At 41.9% G+C, this 17252-nt stretch overlaps 1 protein-coding gene across 15 annotated transcripts in view; it reads left to right on the top strand.

The window, feature by feature from the left end:
* ppfibp2b (PPFIA binding protein 2b) overlaps positions 1-17252 on the top strand; it is a 105978-nt gene that overhangs the window by 51014 nt on the left and 37712 nt on the right. For 10 of the 15 annotated variants that reach the window (XM_078257691.1, XM_078257692.1, XM_078257702.1 and 7 more), the window contains 4 exons: positions 5506-5592; positions 7210-7230; positions 8032-8145; positions 15760-15909. In XM_078257691.1, coding sequence (XP_078113817.1) covers positions 5506-5592; positions 7210-7230; positions 8032-8145; positions 15760-15909 — 372 coding nt within the window. The remainder of the gene's footprint in view (positions 1-5505; positions 5593-7209; positions 7231-8031; positions 8146-15759; positions 15910-17252) is intronic. The other 5 variants (XM_078257694.1, XM_078257704.1, XM_078257705.1 and 2 more) reach the window with 2 other exon arrangements.

Raw genomic sequence — 17252 nt, 5'->3', positions numbered from 1 at the left:
ACCGCCGACAGGACACGAGGGGCAGGAGTAGGTCTGACTGCCGACAGGACACGGGGGTCAGGAGTAGTTACCCTTCTGAAAAAGAGTAACTACTCTTCTGAAAAAGGGTAACTACCCTTCTGAAAAACAGTAACTACCCTTCTGAAAAAGGGTAACTACCCTTCTGAAAAACAGTAACTACCCTTCTGAAAAACAGTAACTACCCTTCTGAAAAAGGGTAACTAACCATTCGTTACCCTTCTGAAAAAGGGTAACTACCCTTCTGAAAAACAGTAACTACCCTTCTGTAAAACAGTAACTAATCATTCGTTACCCTTCTGAAAAAGGGTAACTACCCTTCTGAAAAACAGTAACTACCCTTCTGTAAAACAGTAACTAATCATTCGTTACCCTTCTGAAAAACAGTAACTACCCTTCTGAAAAAGGGTAACTACCCTTCTGAAAAACAGTAACTACCCTTCCGAAAAGGGTAACTAATCATTCGTTACCCTTCTGAAAAACAGTAACCACCCTTCTGAAAAAGGGCAACTAATCATTCGTTACCCTTCCGAAAAACAGTAACTACCCTTCTGAAAAACAGTAACTACCCTTCTGAAAAAGGGTAACTAATCATTCGTTACCCTTCTGAAAAACAGTAACTACCCTTCTGAAAAAGGGTAACTTTTTTATTTTTTTCATTTTTATTTATCATTTTTTTTATTTTTATTTTTATTTATCTTTTTTTTTTTTCAAACTTTGCTCCAGGTCACTACTTTAAACACTAACTCACATGTCATGGCAACGACGTGAGAGGACGCTGGCGCTGTTTATTCTCCGCTTCTCCGTCTGCTATTCTCTTGTGTTCCTGTTTGTTTGTGTTCTCTGTACCCCTACCTCTGGACAGCCTCTGTACCTCTGGACAGCCTCTCAGCTGGTTCCCGAAGCCGCTTGGGCTCCTTGACCGGACTGGCTGGCTGCCCCCCTTCACTCAACGCTTGGCGGCTAATCCTAGCTTCTACAGCGGCTAACCCGATTGCTGACCTCCTTCTCACAGGAAACCTCCACCAGATGCGGATGCAGATCATTTTGGCACTCACATCAGTCATCCACCTCTGTGCCCCTAGTCCACAGCTAACCCCTATCACGGAGCCCTCAGTCCCTCCACTCAGCATCATGTTCAAATATTCTATATAACTCTGCAACTAGTCGAACTCGTCAACTACTCCATTCCATCCTGCATCCCAGTCATCAAACAGCTCGGACTTCTACGTCGACCCAGGTACATCCACAGAAGCTCTCGCCGCAAGTTTTTTTTATTCCACCACGGACAATCCATTCCATCCATCTGGTCACCTGCATGCTCACGTCATCAGAATGCTTCACCCACTGGATCACATAGGGCTGAACGCACCGTCAGGCTGCACAGAAAACCTGGACTGGACTACAGTGCTTTCCGCACTTCACATACACTTAATCATACTCTCCAATCATTTTGCAAATCCGCTCACTGTCCCCCCTCAACTGCAATACCCCCACACCCCACCGACCACACGCACTGCTAACCGGGACAACCTCAGATCTTTTCATCCCACCACCCTCTCACCATGCCAACTTTGCCCTCCTCAACACTCGATCGCTCAACAATAAAGCCCCTGCCCTCCATGAACTAATCCTCGACAGCACTCTGGACTTCCTCCTGCTCACCGAAACCTGGCAACAACCCAACGACTTCTTCTCCCTCAACCAAGCATCCCTCCCTGGCTACAACTACATCTGCAAACCCCGCCCCTCCCATTTACCGGCCACCTAAACCAAATCCCTCCTTCCTCTCTGATTTTACTGAACTCCTCACACTAGCCTCATCTCTCTCTCCACGTTTGCTGCTACTCTGTGATTTAAACATCCACATGGACTCCCCCACCTGCAAGCGCTCATCAGAATTCACCATTTTACTGGATAACTTCTCTCTCACCCAACATGTCACATTCCCCACCCGTGAAAAAGGACACATCCTCGACCTGGTCTGCTCCACAAACCAACCGGTGCTCGACCTCCATCCATGCCTCTTTCCCCTCTCTGATCACAAACTGATACGTTTCACCATCCCTTCTCCAACCCCACGCCCCCGCCTCCTCAGAGAAATCACCTTCCGCAACCTCAAATCTATTGATCCCCACCATCTCTCTGACCTGCTCTCCACCACTCTCCACCTGGACTCAACCCTCACCTCACCGGATGACCTCACAAACCACCTCAACTCCACCCTGTCTACCTCCCTCAACACCCTGGCCCCCATCAAAACAAAAAACGTCACTTTTAACACCTCTTCACCCTGGTACACACCTGCACTCCGGAAAATGAAACAAACTGGCCCCCAACCTGAACGTCTGACAATAAAATCATCTCTCACAGTCCACCATGAAGCCTACTAATTCCACCTCACTGCCTACAAAGACGCCCTCATTGCTGCTAAATCTGCCTACCTCTCCACCATCCTCAACCATCAAAACCCCCGAAACCCTCTTCTCCACAATGAACAACCTCATCAAGCCTCGGACCAACACCCTCCCTACCTCTACTCCGGATCTCTGCAACTCACTTCTTCGCTGACAAAATCAACATAATTTACAAATCTCTATCCCCTGTATCTGACCTCCCAAGATCTACTCCAGCACCTACCACGACCCCTCTTCTCCCCATCCCTCCTGACCTCCCGACCCCTCCTCCACACTGCCTCCTCTCCCAGTTTGACCTGGTCACCCCTCCTGAAATTTCTAAACTCATCAGCTCCTCCAAACCCACTACCTGCTCCCTTGACACCCTCCCAACTCCACTCCTGAAGTCCTGCCTCCCCGTCCTATGCCCCTACCTCACTAACTCCTCATTGTCTCTTGGAACTGTCCCCTCTGCCTTTAAAACTGCTGCTGTCACCCCAATCCTTAAAAAACCTGGTCTGGATCCCTCCTCCCTCAACAACTACCGCCCAATATCCAACCTCCCCTTTCTGTCTAAAACCCTGGAACGCATAGTCGCCTCACAATTACAAACCCATCTTCATGCCAATAACCAATTTGAACCTCTCCAATCTGGTTTTCGCCCCCTCCACAGCACAGAAACCACTCTCCTCAAAGTCCTCAACGACCTCCTCACCTCTGCTGACACCGGTTCCCTCAACATCCTTATCCTCCTCGACCTGAGTGCAGCCTTCGATACCGTGAGCCATAACATCCTGCTCACCAGACTAAAAGACCTCGGTATCGAAGGTACTGTACTCAGCTGGCTCCACTCCTACCTTATCAACAGATCCCACTTCATCTCTTTCTATAATCATACCTCTGCCACAGCCACAGTCACACAAGGTGTTCCCCAAGGCTCCGTACTCGGCCCCCTCCTCTTCATCATCTACATCCTCCCTCTTGGTCAGATACTCCGCCACTTCAACCTGGACTTCCACTGTTACGCCGATGACACCCAGATCTACCTCAGCACCAAATCCCCTCACAATCCTCCCCTCTCCCACATCAACTCTTGTCTGTCAGCTATTAAAACCTGGATGCAACACAATTTCCTCAAAGTCAACAGCGATAAAACAGAATTCCTCCTCATAGGCTCCAAATCCACACTCAGCAAAATCAATAACCCCACTCTCACCATTGACGGCACCATTGTCTCCCCATCTCCCCAGGCCCGTAACCTTGGTGTGATCTTTGACTCCACCCTCTCCCTTGAGCCCCACATCCGTCATGTCATTAAAACCTCCTTCTTTCACCTCCGCAACATCGCCAAAATCAGACCCTCTCTCACACCCCCCGCTGCTGAAAGACTCATTCACGCCTTCATCTCCTCCCGACTGGACTACTGCAACTCACTTCTACTCGGCATCAGCTCCACCAACATCAACCGACTCCAACTGGTCCAGAACTCAGCTGCCCGACTCATCACCCGCTCCAAATCCTGGCACCACATCACTCCAGTCCTAAAACAACTCCACTGGCTTCCTATCTCCCACCGGATCATCTACAAAATCCTGGTCCTCACCTACAAAGCCCTCCACCATCTGGCCCCCTCATACATCACTGACCTTCTCTCCCCGTACCAACCATCACGGTCTCTCAGATCCACCTCAGCTGGTCTCCTCTGCATCCAAAAGTCCAACCTCCGCAGTTTTGGGGACAGAGCATTCTCCAGGGCAGCTCCCAGGCTCTGGAACTCCCTCCCCCAAGAGATCCGCACCTCTGAGTCCCTCACCATCTTCCAGTCTCGCCTCAAGACCCATCTCTTCACCACTGCCTATCCCTAGCCCCACGCCCCTCCCCTTTTTATCTGTGCCTGAATCTTGTTTTCTGTTCGTGAAAAGCGCTATATAAATTAAATTTATTATTAGTATTATTATTATTATTATTATTAACTACCCTACCCTTCTGAAAAACAGTAACTACCCGTCTGAAAAACAGTAACTAATCATTCGTTACTCTTTCAAAAACAGTAACTAATCATTAACCACCTATTTTTTGTGTACCTTATTGTAAAGTGTTACCGAACATTTTGATATTTGAATGTTTTTTGTAGCTGAACAAATGCAGAAGTTAGAGGCGACCAATGAAAGTTGGAAAATGAAGAATCGTATAACAAGCTACAATGCAAGTTAATAGGCCAATTGTCGAGCTTGTATTTACCTTCACAAAAGTGCTTGTTTTGCCACTGACAGGCTCAGATTAAGTGTCTGACAACATTATGGAATTGGATTTCTAAGGAGGTTGACCTTTCTGTTAAAGAGTAAGATCCTTTTTAAAAACATCTGCGAAATTGCGTTCGCTAAACCCACCAGACTCCAGTGGATTTATGAGGACTACAGTTAACTGCTCCTCAGATCTCTGCAGGGTAAATCCAGACAGCTAGCTAGACTGTCTGTCGAATCTGAGTTTTGTGTCTACGTCTGTGGTGTACAACAGAGCTGTTTTAACATTGATGCTTAGTTGGTGTAATAATGTGATACTGTGTCTGATCGTATACACATGCATACACATCCAAATCCAACATATCCGATGTACAGCAGTGGTGTTTTGCTTTGGTCATGTTATGACGGCAACTGACAGCGGTCTACATTTTTGTAAGCAAAAGTGAGGGAGGGTGTGTGTGTGTGTGTGTGTGTGTGTGTGTGTGTGTGTGTGTGTGTGTATGTGTGTAAATTTACCATAATGTTGTGTTAATCTTCATATTACTGTCTGTAGTTGCATTTGACTGTCTGGCGAAAATGCTGCATCATACTTACTAATCAGTGTAAGCCCCGCCCAAGACGATTGTGATTGGTTCAAAGAAATGCCAATAAACCAGAGCCCCTTTTCTCCTATCCCGGAATGCTGTTTTATCTAGCCAGACCCTCCTCCGCAGCGCTGTGGAGGAAGGTCTGGCCATGCGAGACTAAAATAAAGCTAACTCAGTCATTCATGTATGAAGAACAATGCCCAACAGAAAATAGTGGTGCTCAGTTTTTTTACCTCCAAGTTTTTATGTGTCTTTATCCAGGTAAACCTGTGTGTTCCAGCCAACAATGAAACTTACCAAGAACGACTGCTCCGCCTAGAAGGAGACAAGGAGTCTCTGGTGCTACAGGTCAGAACTGTGTGTGTGTGTGTGTGTGTGTGTGTGTGTGTGTGTGTGTGTGTGTGTGTGTGTGTGTTTATCCTACTAACGCTATGTTCCGTTTACCTCGAAAGTCTGAGGTGGGAACTGTGAATGTCATCATACCGGAGTTGACCACGTTCTGTAACAAGTCAGAAAACGATTATATTTAACGGGGTGGGGGGGACTCTAGCCAGGTTAGCCATTGTTAGCAATACCATTTGATAACAACGCATTATGTGGTATTTTACAGGTACAAACACTGTACCAAAATGCATTTTTCTGTGTATTTAATGAGACAGAAGTGCTAATAAACAGTGTATTCCTACAGCCTATACTACTGTTGATGCTGGGTGCAGCCATGTTGGATTGTGATGTCGGGGTTGGTGAGGTTCTCTCGAATTTCCAAGTTGGAAATCTGACTTCATGGGGCATTCCAAAATTAAAATTTCCGACTGGGAATTTGGAGATTCCGACTGTCCAGTACAACTGGAACGCACCATTCCAACTGAGAGAGAGACTGCACAATCAATACATTTCACCAGTGTGTTCTGGGACTGTCCAGTCTAAAATATATACCATGGAAACACAAAAGTCCTTGGTTTGATTCCAGCAGCGAACTTGTGTTGCATGTCATCCCCCTTGCTCTACTGCCAAAACACATCTGGCTGCCTCTGCATTGGATTCAGTGGGACTTCTGTCGTCCTACTTCTGCTAAAAAATGAAAACCCCACAATCAAAGAGAATCATAATTGTAATTCTAGTACAGATGTGTTTATTTTGACATTATTATTTGAATTCCTACTATGAGTAAATGAGCCAGGGATTTGTCTGGAGGGATTAATGCCACACTGGAAAAAAACATCTTAGTTTCTAGTCTGTAATTCTAGTTCTTTAGATATTTCATAACAGACATGCCCAGACAGCTTCAACTGTCTAAGCATGTGTTTACTGACAACTTTTACAGTAACTTTCAACATCAGCGCTACCGTGGTAAGGCAGAAGATTATATATCTCGTCATTATATGATGTCAACAGGCTCTCGCTGCTCTTAGATCACCTTAATAGCTGGTTCATAGAGCTGTGATCCTTGTACCTTGCTCTTAACTTAAATCACAGTTCTCAAACTGCTCCTCAGGCTCTCTTCACCTGTGTGTATGTGTATGTTTATGTGAGTGGATATTTTTTTTAAATGTTGAGTTAAAATGCACCACCTGCCTGGATCACTCCGGTTCATAAAGTTGTCAAAGTCCATATCTCGTTTCCCACCCACCACTCACTCACACACCTACTTTTTACACATTCTGCATCTTGCACCAGCTGTGATTGGTTTATATACAAGGTGACTTGGGCTTTAAGATTTAACAGGCTGTTGACAGGTTGCCTGCTTCAATGTATTTTGCTTTACTTTCTCTTCACCTGCTTCTCCTTCAGGACTGTTTATGTGAGGTGTCTTGCTTCAGTGTGTCTGTGTTAGCATATACACACTCTGTGTATAGTAACTAACTTCCCTGTAGCCTAGTAGGGACCTTTCACCTACATTTGTGTGTGTGTGTGTGTGTGTGTGTGTGTGTGTGTGTGTGTGTGTGTGTGTGTGTGTGTGTGTAGCTCAGCAGCAGAACACAAGAGGTAAGAGAGTCTTTCTCTTCAACATAAGAAGGTTTTTACAGTCATATCAAAGTCATTGATATGTTAACACTGTGTTAGATGTGACTCATTCACATACTTGTTCATTCATTTACTCACTTCTTTGTGGGCCACCTAGTCATCGTTAGTGCAGGCTACCAGATCATTCACACATCTCTGTAACAACACATGTCCTTGCTTTCGTTGTAATCTGGATTTTGATACATGTTGAGCCAGAAACTTTGCACGAGATTCTTTATTGCCAGAGTGCTTTGAGACAGGACATGGCTGCAGGGGTAACATTCAGAGAAGCTGAAGTGACAGCTGCTGTCAGAGCGATTTCGCATAGTTTAGGAAAACAGGAGAATTGTAGTGTGTGTGTGTGGTGTTTGGCAGGAGGTGAGCATGTTCTCAGGGAGGTTATACTAAATGTGCAACGCATTCCTGAGCGACAGACTGCTGAGTAAATGTGTGTTGGAGTTGATGTATGCCCGGATGAATGTGTGTTTGTGTGTGGAGTGAAAGAAGAGAAAGAGACATGGTGATTCGTGTACGAAATTAAATTTAGATTTGTGTTTGTGTGCACGTTAAATTTGGGTAGGTGGTGTTTTTTTAACAAAGAAAATCCTTGCCACTACATTATTGTGTGGTTCGTCGGTTTCTGAATAAATATGTGTATATGCATTTGTTTTCATGTCTCTGAGTTTCCATCTGCGACATCACTATGCATCTTTTTCTGCATCTGCACAGTTTGGCTCTGTGTCTCAGTATGTGTCCTAATAGAGAATGAATGTCACCCATTAGGTGAGCATTCTGACCGACCAGGTGGAGGCCCAGGGAGAGAAGATCAGAGACCTACAGAGTTCTCTGGAGGAACACCGGCAGAAACTAGCCTCTACAGAGGAGATGCTGCAACAGGTAATGCAGTGTGTGTGTGTGCGCACACACACACACACACACACACACACACACACCACACACTGTTTTGACTTAGACAGAAATTGCAATATGTAAAAGTCCTGTTTAATCAAATGTGTGATAGATAATTCACAGGCCTCCAGGTGGCTAATTAGTGTTCCTGATACTCCATTGTGTGTTAGAAGGCATTTCCAGTGTGGCACACTTGTTTCATGTTCTTTTTTTTTAAAGTTGCACTGAGGAGTGTTGCTCACCACACAATGTGTGTATCCTTGAGATCTAACAAACCTTTCATCATAAAGCATTTGTAAAGCCATGGAATTGGGTATTGAATGACAAGGCATTTTTCGATACTCAATACTTCAGAAGCAATTCGGTTGGTGCCTAAAAAGTATTTAATGCGGAACCCAGCCCTAGTTGTGACCCACCTCAACCTGCCATTAAATGGTAACTGAACTGGCAGAAATTTGGCCCAATTCTAAAATTAGCTGGGGACAACCAATTCTGGCCTAAAATCGGGTGTAATCTGCATAGTAGATTCCCGGCTATAGAAGAGATATGAGTGTGTTGGCCAATCGGATCAAGTAATGTCACTTTTCTGCCAGTTAATATTTTAACAACTAAACTACATTATTTGCACATATTGAAAACTTCACATATGTTCTCAGATGTTCCCAAATCATACCTAAATTAATATTAAATTATGACAACAGCTTGACATATTGCTTTTAATTGAAATGTATTAGCAACTGATCTCAAGTAATGGCATTTTTGCCAGCAGTCAAACGCGATAAATATAGACGAGCAGTTGAATACTAATAGCAGTAAAGTTGTTCTCTATATGAATAAATAAAGGAGTGGCACAGTGTGTCATTCAGAGCATTCCAGCTTGACTGTACTGTTGACCTCCTCTGACTCATTACCTGTTCAGTTATGTGCAGGGTTCAACACAAACAACAAGAATAAGTAGATTTTACAGGTCAAAGCTCAACATTATGCTGTTTCTTTAGATGTTACTAGATAGGACAAAGTTTACTTCTAAAGCAAACTGAGTTTGAAGATGACCTTTGTAGAACTGTGTACTGCTCTGTTACTGCTGTTGTTTTATACTCAGTTTGAAGCACAAATATTGGCTTTGCATAACAGTATTAGGCCTAAAATATTCTGTTTTTGGTCCAATGTTATTGTACCTGAAGTAGAAATGTCTATTCAAAATGACAGGGTACATAGATTTGCTTCAATTAGAGCAAATAAATAAAGCATTCCATATTACAATACGGCAGCTTGATAAATGAGACTAACCGGAATTAGCAAGAATAACATTTGGCCAAAGTTTCCCTGTGAAAACCAAAATAAACTGTTTAACAGGGCACTGCTGGTCAAGTCAAGCATGGATTTTTCGAAAATGAGCCAGCTTTCTCACCTGCCTGACTATTTAACATCATATGATGAAACTGTAAGTGCTGTCATAAAAATAAAAAATTTTAAAATTCAAAAATGTATTGTTTGAAGGTGAGTTTACGGCACAGGTGTATGTCATAGATGGAATTATGGTGGAGTTATAGGTTGCTACACTGGGCGAAAACCTTGTATCTGCAGAATAAACAATGAATGAGCAATGAAAAAGAGAATTGTTTTTAACATCAGACCAAGTTTCCTATAACTTTCTGAGCCTACAGAGGTGTGTTAACCCTTATGTTATCCTTGATTCAAATTTGATTTGTTTTTTTTTGAAGTTTTTTATATCAGAAATATGGATTTCTTTCAACCAAATTGCCCAAAAATAACATGGATGAACATTGTGTGGAACCCATACAACATTCTTCGCAGGTAACATTAATTATTACTTTCACTGAAATTAGAATTTGGGGTATTTTATTCGATTTTATAACATTTGAAAAACATATATATATATAAATGGTCTCCTGACTAAACTTTGACTTGAACCAGTCTGCGATCCACTCAACATCCTAAATTAGGGCCATACATTTTTTTTTAAAGCGTTGAAAAAAGTGACTAAAACGTTTTAAAATAGAGTCATAAGTGACCGTTCGGTATTTATGGAATGGACCACCGGAGGAAAATAAGTGAGGGTCATGTCTTTTTATTCTTTGTTGAGGGGAGGGTCACCCAACAATTTTTTTGTCTGGGGGGGGGGTCCACCCAACTTTTGTATTCATGAAAACATAACAATTTCAAAGTGGCTTGTTTGGTGCATACTTTTCCATGTAGCTCTCAGTCTCGGCCCCCCATTGCTAGCAGATGGGTCTGACCCAACAAAAATCGCAACATGACAGCAACACGAGTTTGGAGTTGCTTTCTTTGAGAATGCAACCCTATAGCTAACTGCGCCACCTGTTGCCAAAGTATCGTCACTGACATGGAGCTGGAATATAATGAAGCTGACTACCTCAAAGGTTTCACATTGCATCGAGCTCGAGCACCCACGGAAAATACTGAGCATCCACGTGTGCCAGACTGCCTGTAGGCTACATTCATTTAAAATGAAACATTGCAGTTGGTGCTAAGAGGAGCGTGTTTGAGCTCTACATAGTTGATTTCTCGCATTAAAAAGTCTCAGAAGTGAATTTATTGATGAAATAGCAGACGAATAATGTATAAAGTTTCCAGTTGTTGGCCACAACAGCAATCCATGGTTGTTGTGATTGTTACAGCGCTTTGCACTTTCTGATTGGGCGGGCCAGCTGTCACTATGTGTTACCCAGTGTGCTTTGTTGAATGGTCTTAATGTTTTATTGTTTTATATCATGTGAATACTAGTTTACTACGTAGAGCAGTAACTTAGTATTTGAAGCAATGCTGTAATGCAGGAAGTGTACATTTAGTTTCCATGCTTATTGTGTTTCCACACCGTTCGTGAGTAAATCTACTGAAATGGCCACCATAACAATAATTTAATAATTTATACTCTTTATTGATCCCCAATGGGGAAATTACAATTTACACTCTGTTGTTATTACACATTACACACAGGCCTGAAATACACACACACACACACACATGCTCAGGTCCTTTTACATGCACTAATGAAGAGATGTCAGATTGAGTGGGCTGCGACTGCTGAGCGGTTCGGGGGGGGGGGGTTCGGTGCCTTGCTCAATGGCACCTTGGCAGTGCCCAGGAGGTGAACTGGCACCTCTCCAGCTACCAGTCCACCTCCGTATTTCGGTCCGTATATGGGGACTTAAACCAACGACCCTCCGGTTTGCAACCTAACCCTAACCCTAACCCTTGATTGCCAGTATAAAGTAGTAAAGTAAAGTATAAAGTAATATCTGCAAGTTTTTCCTGCTAAGTTGTTATACTTGACGTCAGTAATGAGGCAAACTCATGAGCTCTGCCAGGCTGGACACCACAAGACTACAGCTTTGTTTATCACAGAATCTGCCCTTTGTTTAGACTCCTCAAAAAGCTCTTTGTCCTGTTCGTTGTCAAGACGGAGGGTAAAAAGGTTACAACCCCAAAATAAATACTGTTTTATCATCTTTATTCTGCTAGCTTTTATAATTTATTAATTTATGTTCTCTGTACTGAACAAAAACAGTTGCAGGAACAAAAAAGAGGCTCTTCCTTTTTTTTAAGTAAGGGTTAGGGTTCTCTTCTTCTCTGTTTTCTGTCAGGTGTAATTGAAAAACTGAATTTGTAGCATGCTACCATTACAGTAAAATTGATACATTTTTTAACAAATGTGTGAATTGTTGCAACCACAAATGTTTTCAGAGTATGCAGCATTTCAAACAGTCAATCTCCACCTGCCACTGCACCTGCTGATCTTATTGCTGTGTGTGTGTGTGTGTGTGTGTGTGTGTGTGTGTGTGTGTGTGTGTGTGTGTGTGTGTGTGTGTGTGTGTGTGTGTAACGCTGTCCTGTTGATGACTGCTGGTCAAATAGCTAATGTGATACAAGGTGTTTGCTGAGAGACATGAAGGTGGAGTGTGGAGAAAGATAGCAGTTTTCTGGGTTTGGGTTGTATTGTGTTGTCTTTTTTGAGTATTTATTGTCTCCCAAATCTATTCCTCTTAAATAATTTCCTCAATATATAATTAGAAAGCAAGTTTTGAGGATTTAAAAGGTGACAACATGTCTGTGTCAGGATGTCGAGAGAATTAGAGAGAAGAGGAGGAAGAAAATGACAGCCATGTAACATTGTGCGTCAGTGCCTCAGGGCTGCTACTTGCCGTGGGAACCACAACTAATCTAATAAGGCCTTAGTTGGCGCGCGCACACACACACATACACACACACACACACACACACACACACACACACACACACAGTACAATGTTCTCATGCTAGAGGGGATCCACCCACACATGTAGTCATACTGTGACAACATGTCCTACTGTGCCTTTATGTAGACAGAGAAATAACTATATTGAGTACATTTCTGTGTACTCGGTTTACAGTTTTGTTTTTACAACGTATCATTAACAACACACAATGCATGGATTTATGCACGCACACACACATGCACGCACACACAAAGCTTCAGTCAATGGCCATTACCTTTTTTATGTATTCATAGATAGAATTAATCCACCTTTTGTCAATCACTAAAAAGTCTTTTTACCACAAACATGCAGCCATCAGGATGCCCCAAACCTCAACCATTTTACAGTAAATCAAGAAATTACCAAATTTACAATATCTATGTTTGCCTATTACATACAAAAGCGGTGGCACTGAGACTGAGAAGAACAGGCTGCCACCCTGCTTGCTGTTATTGGCTGGGGGTTACACACGCATGTGGGGCCCAAAGGCTCTTTGCTGATGGCCAAAAACTTCCCACACACAGCAAAATAAGAAGAAAAGAGAAAATACAAGGGGCCTGTAGCTTCACAGTTTCAGTTCAGTCTCACCATTAGAGCTGGGCGATATGGAGAAAATCAAATATTACAATATTCTTGACCAAATACATAAATGGCGATATTGCACGATATTGTAGGGTTGACGTTTGGTGCTTTCACAAAAAATTTACACAATGAGATTTCAGATAAATAATTATCAATAATGTGGATATAATGACTAAGTGGGTAAAGGCAAATAACAAAACAGCTAGCAGAGTCTGGTAAATTCAGAAAAGGACATCACTTTACTGTAATGCAGCCTGTAAAACCATGAAAAGACAACACTTGTGTCATATCACGATATCCAAAATTTAAGATGATATGTAGTCTCATATAGTATTAATATATTGCCCAGCCCTAATGACCACTTTCATCTCACCCACTGTACACTACCTGCCCAGCACCAAACAGGGGCTTGCTTAAGCTTGCAGGAAGAGGCAAAGTTAGGTGACATTTCAAGTTGCCGGGGTAGATTAAGAATGTGGTCACTCTGTACAGATTGCATTTACACCTGGCTCCTATCACAATGCGATCCCAACCACCTCCAAATTTGCACTGGCTACTCCGATCCCATTCCTATCCCAGCACGTACACCTGGCATTAACATACGTGTTTCCTTATCCAGATAACATATCCAAATACAGATCACATGTTAATGCCAGGTGTAAATGTGGTATGGGTGTCAGCATACCTACATAGAGGTCACATTTTGCTTCTTTCAGTCATTTTCTAAGACTGGTTGGTCTTTCAAATTGTGGATTTTTTCATTTCAGTTATTAGGAACTGTAGTCCAGATCTATGCTGTGTAGCTGTGCTATTTTTAACACAGTTCAGTTTGGGAGATGAGTGCCACAGAGATCCATAAATGCTGTAGAGTATGATAATGTGTCACCTGTTGCTTTACATAATTAAAGGGAAGCAAATGTCAGGCAGCTTGGTTGTGGTGCCATGACCACAGTGTTCTGATAAATTACCTCTAAAGACTGTGGCTTATCCTGCTGTAAGTGACACTGGTGTTAGATTGCAAACTGACAGTCAGCTGCCATAAGATGTTCTTTGTGTGTGTGTGTGTGTGTGTGTGTGTGTGTGTGTGTGTGTGTGTGTGTGTGTGTGTGTGTGTGTGTGTGTGTGTGTGTGTGTGTGTGTGTGTGTGTGTATATTGAGCTGGAGTGATTATGGGGTTTTAGCTGTCTGTCTGTGGCTGTGGTGTTGACACAATTTGTTTACCATGTGATCTTTCTATTTGGACGGCATGGTATCCCTTGTGGTCAAAGAGAGTTGTCTCTTAGTTTATATGTGACATCCACATATCCTGTGGAAAGGGGAAAACGAAAAATATACATGTTAAGGACTTAGTAGTAGTAAGTCGTAAGTAAGTGTAACATAATATTCACATTCAAATACATAGATAAGGTTGAACATCGGCACATTTTTCCTTTCAGGTCAGACCTTAATGAAGGGACAATAATCCACTTTATTTCATCACTTACATGTCATTGTAAAATTTTATAAAATAGTTTCTTTTGGTGGAAGGCGCACACATGAAGATTCAGTCTGTGGCTATTTCAAACAAAAGCACCAATGATCATCTTTATCCCATTTATTCCAGTAAAGGTTTGCATAATAAACTGTAGACAGGAGGGAAACCTGAAATAGAAAGTCAATGAATTTGGTTCTAATCTGTCTCCAAAATCATCTCAAAATTGCACTATTTCTCAATAATAGTGTAATCTGTGTAAAATAACATCCCTATGGATAAGTCAGTCAATTTGTTATCGGCTCACAATTCCCCGTTTTCTTAAAACAAGTGACATCAGATCACTCGATCAAATCCCCAAATGCTAGAGAAACAATCTACTGTATTTCAATATGTGGTCACTTGTTTCATGACAGTTTAGTGTAAAACGGTTCAAAGAAAGTTAATTCCTTAATTAACTGGCAAATTGTTTTCTTTGATCTGTCTTAAAGACAAAAAGATATAGGTCGTGTGTTAATGCATCTGTAGTTGAATGGAATTAGTATTTTATGGTATAAAATGAATTGCAACAAGGATCAGACTAGTGGGTAAACTTTTGCAGGATCATTTTGTTTTCAACTTCCTCAGAAATGTTTTTTCTCAACAAGAGTAAGTGTAATAAGATGGATGTCAGAGGCTTAAACAACAATCTGAGGCCAACTAAATTTTAGTTTAGAGAAGAGGAAGTGGGATTAGAAGTAGTTTAGATGAGGAAACGAAAGCAACAGACACTCTGAGAGTTGGCAAAAAGATGTGTTTTGTGTGCGTCAGAGAAAAAAACACTTCTTCATGTTCAGCTCTCTCTCTCTCTCTTTTAGACACACTTTGTTTTTCTCTCTCCCATTCCAAAGAAGCACAGAGATGTATTAATAGATCCCTAGCCCGCCTGTGCGTGTGTGTGTGTGTGTGTGTGTGTGTGTGTGTGTGTGTGTGTGTGTGTGTGTGTATATTTAGCTTTGTGGGGTCTGGGGCCCCGGCCTAGCCTGCTCTTTTAGTGTGGGAAGAACGTTTCACAGAATGGAGAAGGATGCTGGCTTCTCACTGCATTGATCTCCAATATCTGTGTGTGTGTGTGTGTGTGTGTGTGTGTGTGTGTGTGTGTGTGTGTGTGTGTGTGTGTGTGTGTGTGTGTGTGTGTGTGTTTGACATTTCTATAGGTGTGGTTTGTAAAGGCTGTTCAACTGTTGCTTTGAATGCATCTAACTTACAGTGTCTGTGTGTTTTTCCCAGGAGCTGATGAGCAGGACCTCTCTGGAGACTCAGAAGCTGGATCTGATGGACGAGGTGTCCTACCTTAAACTGAAGCTGGTCAGCATGGAAGAGCCACACACCAACACAAACCCTCAAAATCCCGTGAACACAGAGCAGAACAAAGCCGAGGTATGGAAAGTTAACAAACTGTGTGTTTTACAGAGCAAATGCTGCTCAACTCATTAAACACTAGCAGAGCTGCTGTGTCTTGGATCCAGGGATTAATCATTTAAATGCTGCTTGTATATAAGTTGCTAGGCAGAGATCCCTGCGGCATTTGCCTGAATGAAAGGTAACACATGTAGTGTTGAACAAAATGCAAGTTAACTTTCTTCTTCTTTCTGGTTTTCTTAAAACACCTGACTATCATATAACACACACACATATATATATATATATATATATATATATATATATATATATATATATATATATATATATATATTGCAATATTGGATTTACAAGATTTTTTCATCAATGTGATTAAGCACAAATGTTACAGGTTTCATTTCATATGATTATTGTGGCGGCGTATAAGAGGGGTTAAAGATTATTTTCTGCTGCAGTAGCTGCAGTGCATACCAACAACCATCAGGTGGCACATGTGAGCAGTCAAAAACGTATTTGAAAATGAGTCACAGCACTCTTTTATATTATATATATCCTTGTACAATTATTTTTCCCATCAGTCACTTACACAAATGCATGAGAATATTGGGTCCAGGTTGAAGTTAGCTTTAAATATTTTGCTCATATGATGCAAATAGTAAATGGACTGCATTTCTAGTCGACACAAATGAATAACACAACACAATACATTCTGGATAATAGTCGAACAATCGAAAACTGATAGAAAGCTAAATTACTGCATATTTTCTTTTACTAGTTGTAAAGCATAAAAGAGTACTCAACCAATCCAGCATTCTTATAACATTGTTAGAATTACAATTGGCAGTTGACCACAGACACTTGGGTAAAGGAATTGCGTGTTTTATGCTAGCAGTAGCGGCTTATGTAGCATCAAGCCTCTAGCTTCCAGCAGTGGTGAGGAGTGTCAGAGGACGAAAACTCAGTTCTTGATAACTCCACACCCCCAGATTTTTCTCATTTTCTAAATTGTAGTCTTCCTCTTCAACTGATGCTGACTCAAGTGACATCACTTGGGGCAATGGTTTAGACTTCACACAGCTGTCAAGTTTTTCACAGTGATGTCACTAACTTTCTTGCACCAATCACAATTCAGCAACGTTTAAATCAAGTCTGATGAAAGTTGTGGGGTTGTTTGCAGTGGTGGAGGAAGTACTGAATCTCAGTACTAGTAAAAATACAAATAACCAGAGACATATTTACTTTAGTAAAAGTAGAAGTACCACAATGGCAACCCTACTTAAGTAAAAGTAAAAAGTACCTGATTTTAAATGTACTTTAAGTTTTATTCTCTCAATGTCTATATTCTAATAATAAAAAAACAG

The sequence above is a fragment of the Sander vitreus genome, chromosome 8 (genome assembly GCF_031162955.1).
Source record: "Sander vitreus isolate 19-12246 chromosome 8, sanVit1, whole genome shotgun sequence".
Classification (NCBI taxonomy): Eukaryota; Metazoa; Chordata; class Actinopteri; order Perciformes; family Percidae; genus Sander; species Sander vitreus.
The sequence above is the reverse complement of the archived record's forward strand: the minus strand, read 5'-3'. Positions and strand labels throughout refer to the sequence as shown.